At 29.4% G+C, this 18646-nt stretch overlaps 1 protein-coding gene across 1 annotated transcript in view; it reads right to left on the bottom strand.

Moving 5' to 3' along the window:
* LOC111621948 (signal-induced proliferation-associated 1-like protein 2) overlaps positions 1-18646 on the bottom strand; it is a 77121-nt gene that overhangs the window by 19041 nt on the left and 39434 nt on the right. The window contains exons 17-20 of the mRNA XM_023364208.1: positions 14761-14839; positions 14124-14682; positions 9558-9672; positions 9240-9444 (exon numbers count right to left, since the gene is read on the bottom strand). Of these exons, the coding sequence (XP_023219976.1) occupies positions 9240-9444; positions 9558-9672; positions 14124-14682; positions 14761-14839 (958 nt within the window). The remainder of the gene's footprint in view (positions 1-9239; positions 9445-9557; positions 9673-14123; positions 14683-14760; positions 14840-18646) is intronic.

Genomic DNA, 18646 nt, shown 5'->3' with positions numbered 1-18646 from the left:
ATAACGTTGGAAAATATATTGAATTTAGGCTAAAATCTCGAGGGAAAAATAAATTTTGAGATAAACATGTTTGAGACAGACAGGTTCAATTGTACTTTGATTAACCCAGAATGGCATTTCATCACTATCAAGTGAATCATCAGGCATTCGTATCAAAACCACTGAAAGCACTTATCTATTTTCCATAGACCTTACTGGCATGGGTGTCCCTACCAGGAGCTTGTGCTCCAGTTTGCATTGACCTATGGATCAGTAAAATTACTGGGCTCTCCCATCACAACCAGGTGGTGACCATGGGAGAATAATAATAATAATAATAATGTTAGGAAAAACATTGCTAAACCCCATTTACTATAAAACTAGACACTAACCAATGCAGAATTCTATTGGGCTAGACATGGCTATATTACTAAATAAATTATGCAACCAATTTCACATTAGAAAGAGGCATTAGGCACCATCTCTTAATAATTTTAATAATTAAAGTTATTAAGAGATGTCCTCTAATTCCAAATTGGTCGCATAATTTATTTAGTAATATAGCCATGTCTAGCCCAATAGAATTCGGCATTGGTTGGTGTCTAGCTTTATAGTACATTGGGTTTAGTGATGATGTTTGTTTATACATCACAAAGTCATTTAAATTAAATGTGGTTATTTAAAAACTTTAAACTTATTGTACGGAAGTCTTGGATAGAGATCTCAAACAGACAAGATGTGCTACCATTAATTTTCTGTTGCTTTGAAAATAAAATTTTGCTATCTGGAAATTGGGATGCTGTTTTGATCAGAATTATAATTTCAATAAATGTCTGTAACATTATAGATTGAGTTCATTAAACTCATTTTGTATTATAATTTATGTTTACTGTTGTTTGATTCAATAATGAATGTGGTCATTATACTTTTAGAGAAGAAATTATTTCATATTTACATTGATTTAATAACTATAGATTATAAAAAAATTTAATAAAGAAGAATCAGCAAAGAAGCATTCTAATTTAAAACAATGTGAGCACAGTAGAATCACAATTATTGTAGACTGATACTATCTCAAATAACTGAAAACTCATATAAAACTAGGTCTGTGGAGTCAGAATCAGGGGTTTTATCAAGCCTGATTCTGACTCATAAAATTTTAGAAAGTCTGTCTCTGACTTTCCTCTAAACAATAATTTAATATATACAGTTTAACCTGTCTATTCTAATCTCATGGAAACGAGAAAAAAAATTTGAGACAGGTTTCGAGATAAGATGTTTCTACACAGTAAACTAATACATTTGATTGGAAGTGTAATATTTTATTAATACAATAGCAAGTGCAGTACCGGTACATACCTGTATTAGGTATAAAATAAAACATTTTTGACATATCTTAACAGAAAAAGCTTGTCAATAGTTTCTGATTAATATACTAAAAGTAAATACAACTTTTTACGAAGAATAATTCTTTGTTTCAGTCATTTTTTCGTTGTTCACACCATCAGCAGTTCATTAAAAACACAAATACTCACGGAGACGACCTTCCTTTTTAGGCTACTGCCTCCGTAGTTAAAATGTAAAAAATGATAAAAGTGTCCTCTGGTGCTCTTGCCACAATCACATAATACATTTTAAGTAAAAAAAAATAAATTTACATGGCCAACGATTATTTAATATTAATATACTAAAAGTAAATACAACTTTTTACGAAGAATAATTCTTTGTTTCAGTCATTTTTTCGTTGTTCACACCATCAGCAGTTCATTAAAAACACAAATACTCACGGAGACGACCTTCCTTTTTAGGCTACTGCCTCCGTAGTTAAAATGTAAAAAATGATAAAAGCGTCCTCTGGTGCTCTTGCCACAATCACATAATACATTTTAAGTAAAAAAAAATAAATTTACATGGCCAACGATTATTTAATATTAATATACTAAAAGTAAATACAACTTTTTACGAAGAATAATTCTTTGTTTCAGTCATTTTTTCGTTGTTCACACCATCAGCAGTTCATTAAAAAACAAATACTCACGGAGAATTTTAATGACTGAAACAAAGAATTTTTCTTTGTAAAAAAGTTGTATTTATATTTATTATATTAATATTAAATAATCGTTGGCCACGTAAACTTATTATTTTTACTTAAAATATACAGTATTTTAAATGTAGTAGCTCTTAAAAGCTTTAGTTCTGGGTAATTCGAAATACATACACAGTATTTCAAATCACAAGGGCATATAGCACAACCCCCAACGTCTCTATACAAGTGTTAGCCAGATGCCCACCTATTGATAAAACAATAGAATATACTGCCAAAATCTGGCACATAAAATGGGGGAATAATATACAAACAAACGACCTTACCATTAGAGCGGAAGACTTCGAAAGACCAACACCTATTGACCTGACTAAACACCCAGCAATAATCAATAATATAACATTTAACTCAAGTCATGAGACAAATGTGAATATATATACGGACGGATCAAAAACCGGGAAAAGCGTGGGTTGTAGTTTCGTGGTTTATTGTAACAACGAAACAATAGCAATAAAACAGTACAAGCTTGGCGAATTTTGCTCTAATTTCCAAGCAGAACTATTCGCTATACAGATGGCTGTCTCCTGGTCAAACCAAATGTACACGAATGAAGTAATAAAAATTACTACAGACTGTGCCTCTGCTATCGATCTATTAAACTCCAGGAATTACCATCCAATAGCAAACAACATACATAATATTATAAATACTTCTAGCTGTCGATATACTCTAAACTGGATTAGAGGTCACCAGGGGCACATAGGAAATGAAAAGGCTGATGAGATGGCAAAAAAAGCTTCTCATAACGAAGAATTGGATGTGGCTTATAATAAAATCAGTATAAGAACAATAAAATCTATATTATGGAATGATTTAATTATAAATTGGCAAAGTGATTGGAATAATTGTAACACTACTACTCAAGAATATATCAAAGACATTAATAAATTCCTTAAAAACAAATGGTACAAACCCACTAGCCATCTGACACAAATACTCACAAACCACGGTCGTTTTTTTTCGTATCTGTCCAGATTTAAAGGTGCAATAAATCCAAATTGCACTACCTGTGACATTATTGATGGGAGTAGTCATTACATATATGATTGTCCAATGTTAGAAGTAGAAAGATCAACATTAAAAACTCTATTATATTCCCACAAAATAAACTGGCCACCACCTACATTGGATATTGTATTTGATCATAAGGATACCCTTGATGCATTCTTACAACTTGTTGAAATGTACCATCTAAGAACCAACGTACCAGCCTATAGCGGTCACTGAAGCTATTATCTATGTCAATCATTAGGTATCATAACCAATATATAGGTCATTCTAAAAACACACTGGATAATATTTAAACGTTATTGCGGAACGATTAAACTGCTAGCTCAACTCAATTATCGTCTCTGTAGCACTTTGTAATCCAATTATTTCAGTAATCAAAGCTATGCAGAATATTAAACAGAAGTAACTGGATCAACTCTAGTGTTATTCAACCTGAGTTACAACTGATTTTGTTTTGTATAGAGTAACTATGGTTCAGTTAGAACTGTGTCTTTCNTGTGGAGGATGGATAGGGTGCTTATTGTACCTGTCGTTCTCTCCTGTACAGGTGTGATACCACACACACTACACAAAAACCTGGGAACATTACAATTGAATAGAAATACATACATCACACTACAGAAGGCCACTATATTGAATACATGCCATATTGTTAAGAAATTCCTGAATACAGACACTGACACATTTATTTAATTTTAGCTCTTGGTTGCTATGCCTTGACTCTGGTCCGGCATAGTACACAGCCACCAGTGTGAACCAAGTATAACCTACTAAACACAACAATAATAATAATGTTAATAATAATAATAATAATAATAATAATGTTAGGAAATTCCTGAATACAGACACTGACACGCTTATTTAATTTTAGTTTTTGGTTGTTATGCCTTGACTCTGGTCTGGCATAGTACACAGACACCGGTGTCAACCAAGTATAACCCACTAAACCCAACATAATAATAAACATGCCATATTGTTAGGAAATTCCTGAATAGACAGTGACACACTTATTTAATTTTAGTTTTTGGTTGCTATGCCTTGACTCTGGTCCGGTATAGTACTGTACACAGCCACCGGTGTGAATCGAGTATAACCCACTAAACACAACAATAATAATAATAATAATAATGCTGTGTAAAATATGTATAAAAGATTACTTTTGAGTTACATAGAAATTTTCACAAATAGAAAAAGTTTATTAAAGTTTGTTGGAAACTGCTTACAACAAAAAAGCCTTTGAATTGAGTTGAAAATTTAAAGAAAAAAATGAACTTAAATCAAACTTCTAAGTTAGAATTTCATTTCTTAAATAAAACACAATACAAAATATTATTGTAAATTTTTATAATAAGTTTTTAAAAGCAAAGATGGTCAATACTACAATCACTCAATTTAATTTTTATTTTACTAAAAGTCCTGCTACTGAGAATGCCCTTTTTGATTCAATTGATGTGGGTGCATTTAAGAGAAGATGAATGTTATGTGTTTTTTCCACCTGTAGCCTGGAATATTTCTAGCTCATTTTCAAGATGCGTTACAGTATTTCTTTTGCCATCTGGTATTCTTGATTTGTCTACCTTGGCTGCTTTAATAGCAGCATTGAGCTTACAGCCCAATAATACGGTAGTTCGTTTGGCTTTAATAATCAGGTTTATGATAAAAAACTTTATGCTTGCATACTTCGTACTCGTTTGTATCCTTACTCAATTTGCACAACCTGACATAATGCAATTATTGGAGCTACTGGGCATGGTTAAAAATTAAGACAGCATAAATACAATTATTACAGATATTACAAGTTCTGAGAAGTAAAGAATTTTCAGAGTCCTGTCACAAATAGGCTACATATTGATTATTGACAATCTGTGACATGCAATAATAAGCAAAAATTTAAAAAACTAACAAACAGGCTTAAAATTAATAAATACAAATGTATTCTGACAGTTTATGGGTTAATAATTGTACTTTCTATTTGCAAAATTTCCTCAACTTTAAAACAAAATGAGAAAAAAGTGAATTTTTAAGAAATTTGTGGGATTTCCTGGGTTAAAAAAACAGCCAGGATCCTGTTGGAGAAACCCTAGTGTCATCTATTTGTTTTAAAAACTTTATAACTAGAGTAGAACCTTGAGTATCCAAGCCTTGATTAATTGAATAGGTCTGTCTCAGATAATGCATTCCACATTATCTGACACAAGCTAATAAGTGAATACACTCCTTATAATTTATAAAAGCTTTGCCTGAATGTACCAAGTACTTTCAAGCTCAACTGTACTGAGAGTAATTAATGCTGTGACCCCCTTTTTTTAAACACTTTATGCCCTGTGGACACTAAAAGCCTCTTTTCCATGCCCATTGCAGAGCTGTCCAAGCCTACAATGATGGCAGCCAAGTAGTGAGAATCAGAGCCCAAGTTATTTAGGATAGACTGTCCATAAAAAATAATGCTGTGGTGAGTGCAGATCATTGTGTCAAAGAAGAGAAGAACTGCTATAAAACAAAATACAAAAATGATTTTAAACTCTCTTTAAAAAGGCAATATGTATTTGTATCTGCTACTTTTTATCATTTAACTTCATTGTTACACAAATCATTTATATAAAAATGTAGCTACAATAACACACATTTTTATTCTTAGAACTTTATATGTATTAGCAGTATAATAAATGACATATAAACCTGTTAATCTTATATACCAATGGTTCCCAATTAGTGGTACGCATACCCCTGGGGGATGTGAAATTGCATGAAGGGGAACGTGCGGCAATCTAAAACCGGTCGATTTAAAATTTAAATGCATGAGATGAAGCAATCAAAAAAATAATGGGTGGACCATCAAAAATTTGGCAATTTACAACATGATGTTGAATGCACAAATTCTTTTATTTATAACTAAATATATTCTTGAAATTTCATCAAAAAATGCATTTGTGACAATACCTAAATGAAATTCTTGCGCAAGAAACAAAAATTGTACAATTAACACAATTTGTGTTAATTGTACAATTATCATTATTATCATATCAGCGAAGCGGCAATAAAATATTTTCTACCATTTTGCACGACATACCTCTGCAAGAGCGAATTTTCGGCCATGACAAACATGAAAACTAAACATCGTCACCGACTTCAACTCAAAGATAACTTGAGACTGGAGCTGACCAAAAAGCAACCAGATTTTACAAACTTGTGCAAAGAAAATCGTGCACATTTGTCACATTAAAATTAAATAACCTTATGTTATTTTCATTATTATTAGAACTGTATTTTAAAGGTAAATGTAAAAAACTTATCTATTAATCACTTGCTGTCTACCCACAGCTTTGCCCGCGTTATGTTGAATTTTCTTGTGGGAGTAAGATATTTTCTTGCAGTAAAATGTAGCCTATGTCCATGTCCAACATGTAAGCTATCTCTGTGCCAACTTTTATTAAGACCTGTTCAGCGGTTTAGACATGAAAAAGTAACAGACAGACAGAATTATCTTCAAATTTATAATATTAGTATGGATTAATATGAATTTCTGCTATAAGGGGTACGCGAGTTTGAGCTCTTTCTTGAAGTGGTACACAGGAAAAACTAATTGGGAACCACTGTTATATACAGATAAATTCAGTAAGATATAAAAGTGACACTGTGTAAACCTTTTATATTTGTAATTTTTAATTTAAAATGGTCATGACTGTGTTTTATCCGGAGCTGTGGAGTCAGAGCAAAAGTAAATTTGTTGCTAGAGGAATCAGAGTCAATAAAAATGTACTGACTCCAATACCTGTTTTTTTTATTATGTACTTTATATTAAGCTCCTAATAGGAGCATTAACCTCCTATCTTGCATTGTAGGCGTCTCCTGTAATACAAGATCTTATTTTATGACAAATTCCCTAACTGATAATGTTTCTTTGCTTATCACTAATTACTGTTGATTTTCTTTTCAGAAATTTATATTTGAATACATTCTGTGTTAACTAATTTAAAATTTTTACTGTCAAAAGACCTGCATAAAATGGCTAAGATGATTCAGGTTAAATCTAGTGGTTTTGAATACTTTACGAAAACCACATATGGAAAACTTTCAAATTCAACTATATAATTATTTAGTTTAAAAACATTTACTGCAAGATTATTTTAAAATGTATATATCAAACATCTTGTTAGATCAAGTAAGGTATAGTTACCCTAAATCAGTGGTTCTTGAACTTTTTTGATTTACAGTGTACTGTGAAAAATGTAAAGTTTTGCACATTTCATGTACAAAATATAAAACATTAATATATTTTAAGATATGAATAGCTGTGAATTATAATAACTGTTGCTCTATAGACCTAGGCTAGCTATTAGTTGATTATGGATGGAATAAATCTTTGTACAAATGGGTTTCTTCCCATTTTAAAAATATATTTTATAATATTCATAGCACATTTAGTCAACTCTTGATGTAAACCAATGTGTCTTGCCAAAACATTTTCAAAATCATTGGCCTAGATCAGGGGGCCACTAAACTAAGGTCCATGGGCCTGATCCAGCTCACAATGTGGCTTTCTGGTGCCCATATCTTTTTTAATTGTCTAGAAACAATCACAAATTTACAAAAAATAATTAATGCTGTGAATTAAATGATTCAAGTAAAATATTTTTTGTAAATTTGAATTTTGCATTTCATTTTGTAATTCTAGTTTACTATTGTTGGTGTTAGAATCATTTATTATTCTACTTTATTTTTGTCAAGTTTGTTTTTATTTAATAAATACTAAAGTCTTATCTGTACTTCCCAAAATAAATGATATATATTATATATATATTAAATTGGTCTGGTCTGTTGATATTGTCAAAAAATTAGTAATATGGCCCTTCTTTTGAAAAATTTGGGAATCCCTGGCCTAGATTATAAATCTAGATCTTTACATCTATTGCAAATGTTCTAGGTAAATAAACAAAAGTAATTAAAATTCTATTCATTTTCAATAATTATGAATAAAAAACATACACAGATATTAACTGTTATTTACAATACAATTCCTTAATCATTGCATTATCTAAATAACTATATTTAATTAGCAACATCTGAAAATAGTTTATATAAGGACTGTTTCAGAAATGTATGACTGATATGATAAAAAATGAAAAAAGGAAGCAATATCTGAATGCAACAGTTTTAAATAGACCTCTTTTCCATTAGTAAGTAAAATGTATCAAAACAAGAAAAAAATAATAATAAACTAATAGATATTTTTAATTGGTGTAATAGTATTGACTAAATTTCTATCATTTTCTGTAATCATTAAGATTAGTTAACAGATTCAAAGATTTTCAAAAAATCAAACAGGAAAGACTATTTGCAGGAATTCCATTTCAATAAAATCCTACAAAAACTAATATCAAACAAATTATACATCATCAATTAGATGACTGTAGTGAATACAGACATAAAAATTAAAGTTAGTATTTAATGACAAAAAATTTGAATGTTTATATTACATTCATATTTAAAACATAATGACAAACCTCAAATTAATTTTATCTTGGTTTAAGTTCAAATGTTGAATTTTAGTTATTTTGAAAATAAAATCAATTTTTTGGACATTTCTTTTGAAAAGCATTCAAACCAATCATCATAATTCTCTACCATTTACAACTATATTTAATTAATTTTGTAATTGGATTTTTAAAAACTCACTACTTGTTATAATTACTATTTATAAATCTTTATTCATTGTATTTTGACAATTCAATTTTATATTAAATACAATGAATAAAGATTTATAAATAGTGATTGTAACAAAAACTCTAATGAAATTATACTAATTCTAAATCATTTCCATTATCTTGATTGAAAAATAAATAATAGAATAAAAGCAACAGAATTCCAACAACTTTGTTAGTTTATCTATTTGTGCAATGTTTAAAGATATTAATTTACAGTACTTGTCATTAGTTTACAGATATAAAATCTCAACAGTATTGTTTAGAAATTGAAAAAAATATTTGATCTCTAGTTTGTCCTATAATTATAACATTGAATTCTGAAACATCAACAATCCTTTTCATTTTTAGTTTTTGATGTCTGAATTTTTAAGAAATAAATTCAATCTTAAATTAATACTTAATTTACTAATAATAATAATATAATTAAATTAATAACATACCTCACTATTACTGTCACTATCTAAAAATTCTGGATTTATTAATTTAAGTAAATCTTCTTGTAAAGTGCTTGTGCTACCACTACAACTGCTTCCACTACTTCCACTTACAGCTAAATTTGAAGAAATCTTTGGTGGACGATTACTGACAGATGTTACTCCTGGACGTAATCGATTTAGTTTAGAATGTGATAGGTCAGACTGGTTTCTACAAATAATTAAACTTTAAATAAAATTTCAATCTAATTAAAAAGGATTTCAATTTCAGTAATTAATTTAATTACTATAATTTAAAATTATTTATTAATAAATAAATTTTACCTTGTTGAGGATCTTGGACTATGAGATCGCGGATTAGATATTTCAGAATTAACATCATGCAAACCACTTATTTGATTATGTTTATGTAAGATCACATTACAATATGAATTTGAAACTGAAAAGTAAAATTAAATCATTAACTAAAAAGACACTTTATGTAAAAAAAATAAAGATAAATGCTCACATCTACAATACAAATTATTTTAAATAATGTAAATCTGATGCTAAGTCCTTAGAGTGAAGTATGAAATAATGACATTTAAAACTAACAATTTCAAAAGATCCACCAACTAAATTTTTATATTCAGAAATATCAACTCACAAAGAGAATCTAATATGAAATCAAGGTTGTTTGGCACAGGCAAAAGGTTTCAGCCTGGAGTCCTGCAGTTATAGGGAGCCTCCAATATTAATTTTGACAGTTTGTAGTAAAAATAAATAAATAAATAAACAAAATAAATTTTACTATATAAAGATTACAATGATAAATATCAGAGTCATACAAGCATATTTGGAGGTTGAATACAATAAGACATGAAGATGTCTTAACTTATTTAAGATAAGAAAATGTTAAATCATGCTGCAATTGGTAAACCAAGTCAGGAGATTACACTATGCCAAATATTTTCTTTCATCTTATTGAGTGCAGGTTCCTATATTTTTGTGGTAACCAATAACAAAACTATTTTACGGGGTGTTCCATAAAATCCTGACAAATCTTAAACCTTATAACTAAGAAAGTAATTGTCTGATTTGAGTAAAATTTTAGACACGAAGCTTTTATTTAGACTTCAACGTGACTACCTCTCCTTGTTATGCAAATTTCATACTAAGCTGAGATAGCATTCCATGTAATTTCCAGCATTTCTGGTGTTACTAAGAAAATTGTGCCCACAATTTTACTTTTTAAATCATCTTTATCTGTTGGTCACTGTCCATAAACGATTCTTTTAATGTGTCTTCATGGAATAAAGTCAGGTATTACAAGATCTGGAGAATTTGATGACCAGTTTATAAGGTCTCCTTGCTGCACCAAATTTAGAACTCTAATAAGGCACAAACAACAATTGACCAATGTGGTGGCATTTCCATCTTGCTGAAAGACTGCATCTGCATTAGCTTGTCTTGTAACTGGGGAGTATATAATTTTCCAGCATGTCCATATAGACATCCCATTGGATTGTTGCTTTCCTCCATCTTTTTTCTGATTGTGGAACTTGTGCATGCATGAATAGTTTGCTATTGTCAACTGTGTATTACTACAAAAAGTAATGAGTTGAACTGTCTTCCAGTGAAATTACATCAAGATCAGATGATTACTTTCTTAATGATGATAAAATAATACATAGTACAACACAAATATTATACAAACATCTCAAAACCCAAAATATTAGTAATAAACCAAATAACTATCGGATTACATCGGACTACTTTCCATGATTATTTTTAATTAATTTCTAAATAATTTGTCACTAGAGAGAAACATTAGGCACCATCTCTTATTAAATTTAATAATTATAATTAAATTAAATAATTTATAATATTTTGGAAGAAAAGAATTGGCCCAGAGTGGGACTCAAACCCGTAACTCCCACTTACTGGTGGATGCATTGTCAGTTACACTACTCAAGCCTCCAGACCAATCTCTACCAGACATATTTAATTATAATATAACCAAGGATGGTTATATCATACAGAGGTTTGCAGAGGTTTGTTTTAAAAAAACAAACCTCTGCAAACCAAATCTCTACAAACCTCTGCAAAATTTCAGAAATTTTTGACAAAAAACATAAGAGTTATTAAGCAAACAGAGTGAACAAAATCATGTCACACACATGAACTAACATCCATACATACATAAATTACCACCAAATTTTTTTGCATTTCTCGATTCAAGGTGTCCTAAGTCTAAAAATGTAAAAATCTGGAGAGTCATTTTTTTGCCTGATCGCCATAATTTCCCTCTGTACAACAGCTGAGAAAGTAACAGTAGATTTTAGTGATTATTCTATTTTTCTTGGATTTGTATCTGTCCATTTAAGCAATCTAGAATTTATCTATTTAGGTAATAGAAATTCTATTGAATTTAAACTTGTTGAGAATACCATCTTGTATTCTCATCAAGTTTAAATTCATGTATAACATGATCAGAATAAAATCATTTAGACCACATGTTGCAATTCTACAACATGCCTAAAAATAAAAAACAATAAAAATATTTTTAACAATGGAAACAAAATTATATTAAATGACCATAATTTTTGTGCTATTTTATCCATAAAAAAAGTATGGCCCATCATAATATTTTATGCCTTTCTATCATGGCATTTAATATGTTAAGTAACCTTTTTTGGAAAGCAAGAACAGAAATTATTAATACAGTAGAACCTCGAAAACTCGGCCTAATGTGGACCGAAGGGTGGCCGAGTTTATAAAAATGCCGGGTTATCGGGAATGGGGTTAAAAAAAATAAGTACGAGTGTTTCCTCAGAAAATACTGTACTGTATTTGTATGTATTGTTTACTTCAGAATATAACAGAGATTAAACTGCCCAAATACCCTTAAACAAAGGAAAAGTACGTCCTTTATGAAGGCACAGAGCCTTTACTACATGAAAATGAAAATTAATGAATACACTGTGTACAGTAATTTACCTGACAAGACAGACCTCAGAAAAATACTTTATGAGAGCTTTTATACTTTTATAAAGCTGTATATAATGAAATTTAATTAACTAAGGATTTTTTTGCCCTGCCAGGGTGTGGCCGAGTTATCCGAAGTACCGGGTTATCGAGAGCCGAGTTTTCGAGGTTCTACTGTATCAGTTTACTATATTAAGTAAGTTTTCTAATTTATGGTTTAAAATCCACAAAATATTTTACTTTATATTAATCATTACAGATTACAGCAAGATATTAATCTTTTGATGGATAATTTTCAAAAGAACAATATAAAATTTAAAAACACTTTTTCCATCTATGGAAGTACTGTAACTATAATTCATATGTATATAAATTAACTTCAAATAATAATTCTATATTTGTAATAATTCATACTTTATTAAGTAAGTTTTCTAATTTATGGTTTAAAATCCACAAAATATTTTACTTTATATTAATCATTACAGATTACAGCAAGATATTAATCTTTTGATGGATAATTTTCAAAAGAACAATATAAAATTTAAAAACACTTTTTCCATCTATGGAAGTACTGTAACTATAATTCATATGTATATAAATTAACTTCAAATAATAATTCTATATTTGTAATAATTCATACTTTATTATATAATTAAAGCTATCATTATCTGTGATTACTGCTCACAGTTTTCATACTGCTATCTAATATAAAAGAAAAATTTTGTTTCAGAAAGGTTCTAAAATAGTAATATTTTAGTAAGACACTAAAAATTAGCAGTAGTTGACTGGATATATTGTTACTTTTGTAACCACCTAAAAGGGTTTTTTGGACAAATAATTTAATTTATGTCCTTCAAATCTGATGTTTTCTTCAGTTCAAGAATTACTCAGAAACAATTAATTCTCAGATGTTTTATTTATATGCATTTTGAATCAAACTTTCTTGTTGATCCCTCTTCAGTAATATGTACAATTTTCAATAGAGCAAAAGTTTGATCCAAAATGCATATAAATAAAACATCTGAGAATTAATTATTTCTGAGTAATTCTTGAACTCAAGGGAATGTCAGATTTGAAGGATATAACAATTTAGTTTATTTGTTCAAAAAACCCCTTTTAGTGGTTAGAAAAGTGAGTAATATTTTAAATCATTTAATGCATCAAAAAATTAATTTAAACAACACAACAGTTGTAATAAAATGATAATAAAATGATAAATATAAATATAATAAAATATAGCAAAAGATAACCACAAATATATTCTAATCAAATAATGTACAGTAAAACCTGTGTAAATTGGAATTGCATGGTACAAAATTATTTTTCTGTTTTGATAGGTTTCTGTTCTGAACAAGTTTTAATAATTTTTTTTAATCTTTAAACTACATCTTATAAATGTCACAGTTGCATTTATTTTTTGTAGTAAAATCACTTTTATTTATGTAGTAAATGTTATTACTAGACTTAATTCAAATTAATTTAACATGATTCCAAACCCACAACTGGCATGATAAAAGACCCTCTTAGTACTCAAAGAATAAAAAATGTTTTAAAAAAGGTTCAATTCTGTCTCTAATTAATTCCAACAAAAACCTTGTGTCAGCATGTCTGCTTGTCACATGACTTTCATTTCTCTGATAAGATTAGAAATTGTTCTTGTAATAAAGTTTGTTACGCTCTGCAATGACCATTATAGTGATGTGATTTTATTTATTTGTCTAAAAGTGAAACATTTATTCCGCTTTATCCAGATTAAGTTGCATTCTTCTTACCCAAAAACCTATTCCATTTCTGTGTTGACAGGTTTCCAATTCATAGTAAGATTTAACATAGAGAATTGTTCTATTCCAAATAATTTTTTTTATTTAGGAGATTTTCCATTTTAGGCAGGTTTTACTGTATTAATCATAATTAAATAAATACCTGTATTGCACACAATTTTTGACCAATTATCTGTTTGATAATCTGATTTTTTTTGTAATGGTGGAGATCTTTTAGACGGGTCTATAAAGTCAGTTCTAGAAGAATTAACATTTTGAGAGCATGCGTTTTGATTTCCACAATTTGTCTCCGATGTAGTTCTTGATCCAGCTGATGGTGTACCAACAACTGAATGATGAGAATGTGACCGACTGTGGAAAGGAGTTACATCTGATAAAGAAAGTTCACTGCGAGCAACAACCATATTTCCTACATGAGTTAGTCTGTTCTGTTCCCGAATATTCCTACCATGATTGTGAAAACTGTGATGAAGATGACTTGGAACAGAATTATGATTTGATATATGATCTCGAACAGTGTTAACATTTCTGACTGAAGACAATGATGGTAGATCACGTTCATGATCTGTAACAATAGTTGAGTAAGGAACTGATTGATTACATATTGATGCATCTTGTGACATGTTCTTTCCTGGTGTAACAGTATGATGAACTGGGTGAATGTTTTTTTTTAATTCTGGAAATTGTTTCTCAGGAGTATTCTGTAATTAAAATAGTATAATATGTAATGTTTACACAGCAATATAATCAACATTTACATATACAATGTTGAAATTTACCTCAGATATCCTTGAAGTAGCTGCAGAATTTCTACCTTTATATAAATTTGTAGATCTCATATTCATATGATTATCATGCCTGAAAAATTCCAATAATACTGATTAATCTTACACAAATTAATGTTTGATATTAATATAAAGTATTAACTTTATTATTATTACAGTGTAGGGCCATTAAGCCGCAGTGATTGGGGTCAAAACTGCTTAACCGCGGCTTAATTATTTTTTGATAATGCGTGTTTACGTTTATTACTCATGGCGTAAAAATTTTTTAAGCAAATATGATGTGAACGCTATAGATTCAGAAACTGAAGTGATTTACGTTGGGTTTGTGACTCATATTTATACAATTTTGAGTTTTATCAGATTATCAAATTAAAAATAATACACTGTACTTAAATACAAGTCAATTCTTTGTGGATTTACTGCAAATTAACTTTGTAGCATTGTAAGTTGTGAATTGGTTACAATGGCGGCCTCCATAACATTGACACTCAGCGTGGATAAAACAGATTAATACTGTATTTGAATTTCCTTGTAAGTTATTTTATTGTTTATTGATAAATAAAAGACTAATCTTTTATAAAAACCTCTTTGAAGTTATAAGCCAGCATTTATCTGCGATAGTGCATAGCACATCAACCACGGACATTCAAAATGACAGCTGCAACACTTGTCTTAAGTGTTTGAGAGGCCATGTACAGGTCCATATGATCCATAGTGTCAAAAAATTAGGATCCAAGCTTTTTGTGCGGCTTAAGTGAATTCGCAGATTACTGGCCCGCGTCTTAATGGCCCTACACTGTATATAGAAATATAAACCCTACACTGTATATAGAAATATAATATTTTAATGTAATAGTAATTACTCAAATTAAATTATTAATTTTGCTTCATGTGAAATACAGAGTATATATTGAAATTCTTTTTAATACATCATTAATTGAAGAAAAGATTTTATGCAGAATGCATTAGAAACAATATCTTACAAAAACAATACAGGGTTTTTGTCATTCCGAAAGGTCTTTGGGGGTTTCATTCCTGAGTTCTGATTGGAATGCAAAACAATTTAATATAACAATAAATAATAATGAACATAAATAACGATAAACATTTATCATTAACTAAAAAATTGTTATTTCAATATATCAACAGATGCACATTTCAACAATATTCAACCATCTTCCCATAATAGTCAACACTAGAAGAAACACTGTACACTACTGTTTTCAAGAAGTTAATAATGCAATACATATCAATATTTGCAATCATAGATTACACCAATGTTTCTTAACATTTTTGCTAATGGCTCTCTTCTGACCTAATTTACCTTGCTGATCCCTTTGTATATTAAGTTTCATGCTGTTCTGACAAGTAGTTCTTGAGATAGAGGCCAAATTAACATATAGCTTACTTTTTCAAAATGAATGTATTTCATTTAATGTACATACATACACAAAACTATTCAACTATTCATCATATATTTTGAGCTGTTAAAACTATTTTGAAATAAAAAATTCAATAGGTTATTAGAAGAAATCATAATATATTTATTATTTAATTATGGCATTTTATAATATGTTTTCCTTCTCAAAAAAACAGACTAATAAAACTGTCTGCTTTAATTTGTAATTTATAGCAGAAGATCGTAAAGCAACTTTTTAAAAATACAGTACTCAAATTATTTCGAACTCGCTTATCCATAATAATAAACTCAAATTATTTTAGGATTGCCTCTTACAAATATTAAAAAGCAAAATATATAAAATAATTTGAAAATTAGTAAGTAAATAAGGACAATTTTTCATTTTTTTAAGTGCAAATCAAGTTAATTAATTATAATTTCATCAAATCAAATTATAACTAAGAATGAAATATAAGGTCTGTTTCTTATTTATCCAGACACCCATCAATAACTTAATAATGTAGGGGTTGCGCTCCATAGCACTAAAATAGCAACTTGGCGATATGTTTATTAAATTGGTGATAATAATATAATATTGGCAATAGCAAGTGGTGATAAGAACTCTAGTCTGCTTATTTCAACATTCAGTATGAAATTGTATCACAAAACATACTTCAGGAAAGACAGCAGAATGTCTAACTCCTGTGTGCACAGACCTAGAGATTTAATGACTTCACGTGGTAAGTTTGGGCAGAAAAATAGGAAGTGACATCAAAAACTGAAAGCAGTTTTGTGAAATGCTGTCCAATATTTCTAGATTGAAAATTTTTAGCAACAGAAAATTTGAGGGAATTTTTGTTGTGATATTTTTCACTTTGATCTTTCTCAGTAGACTAAAAAAAATTTTGACATGACTTAAACATTATGATCAAACATGTTATTCAGAATTATTCATTAAAAAAGTTATTCATAAATGATTCCTATTGCTAACAAATAGAAAGCCAGACAAAATTTTATTTTAATTTTGGTTTTTTTTAAATGAGTAACATTATTATTTTATTGCATCATTAGCATTATTATTATTCCTCACGTTTAAAGCTTATATATATATATAAAACAAGATATTAAAAATTATGATGTCATTTTTCCTGTTTAGAGAAAGCAAGTCCATGTTGATTTAAAGTTTTATCTAACAATGTAAAAGTGTTTATTTCTTCACATTTATTTTCACATATTTTTGATTGTGATATAATGTCCTCACAAGCAAATAAGCTTCAGATGTTCCTGCACAAAAACGAAAAAAAATGTGATATGAAATTTATAATTTTTTTTTTAATTGTTAGTATTATGGACAATTTCCTCATGCACTCATTTTTGTTACACTTCAAATATCACAATATCACCATACCTGAAAATAAATATGATTGAAATAAAAATTTTATTTAATAACATAAGAATTATATCTACAGAGACTTTTTTTGCAAAACAGGAAATGCTGTAATTTTTAATCGTGTTATATAAGTTTTAAACCTGTGGAATAATAAAGCTAATAATGTGGTAAAATAACAAAATAATCATGTTACACATTAAAAAAAAACTAAATTAAAATTCCAAAGGTTTAAACCTAAACCATCCAGTATCAGTACAAAGCATTTTATCCACTCTGTATTCGCTGCTAAGAAATGTGAAACTTTCACAAACTTATAAGATAAACACTCAATTTTCAGAGGTCCATTTTTGGGAAATACTTGAGAAGTGAGTCCTGTCATTTGGACAAGGTACTATTTGTGATTAAGGCTATATTCTCACCAAGTTTCATTTGAATTGGAGACCTGAATGCTTGGCTTTCTCCTTGTAAATGACAACTTAACATGTTACTTTTGCTTTCCAGAGACCAAACTGATAAGGCTACCAACACCTGCATTAACTAATAAGTAAAACTAGTGTGAAATCCGGAATTTTTACCGAATTTTCCGATTAATATCCCGCATTTTTCTAAACCCCCAATTAAATTTTCCTTTAAATTCTAAACTAAAACCTAACTTAAAAAAGGGAAAAATTCCAATCTCCCCTTTCGTTCAAAGTAAATATCCGCCCATTTCGAAAACAATCCCACATTCCAACTCCTAAGTTGATAGTTAGCATAGGCCCGGGGACAACTTTGACCCATCCGTGTACCTTTTACCTCACAACAATTGGTCACATGACCATTCTCCCACGACGAAACTATAAAAGCCACTTGCTTCCCCCTCTCGGGGGAGTCGTTCATCTGCCGTCACTTTAATACTGTGTCCCACGAATATTATATCCTACAAATAATTGTCCTAAGAATCTTATATCCTACGAATACTGTGTCCTACGAACCCTACGTGATCCTTCAAATATTACGTCTAATCGTATTTTCCTCAACGAGAAACATAAATTTTTTCCTCAAAGGATTATCATCAGAAAGAGGTATGGAACAAATTTTTGTGAACTCTC

The sequence above is a fragment of the Centruroides sculpturatus genome, unplaced genomic scaffold (genome assembly GCF_000671375.1).
Source record: "Centruroides sculpturatus isolate CEXI.00-Female unplaced genomic scaffold, Cexi_2.0 scaffold31, whole genome shotgun sequence".
NCBI lineage: Eukaryota > Metazoa > Arthropoda > Arachnida > Scorpiones > Buthidae > Centruroides > Centruroides sculpturatus.
This window is presented reverse-complemented; position numbering and strand designations above follow the sequence as displayed.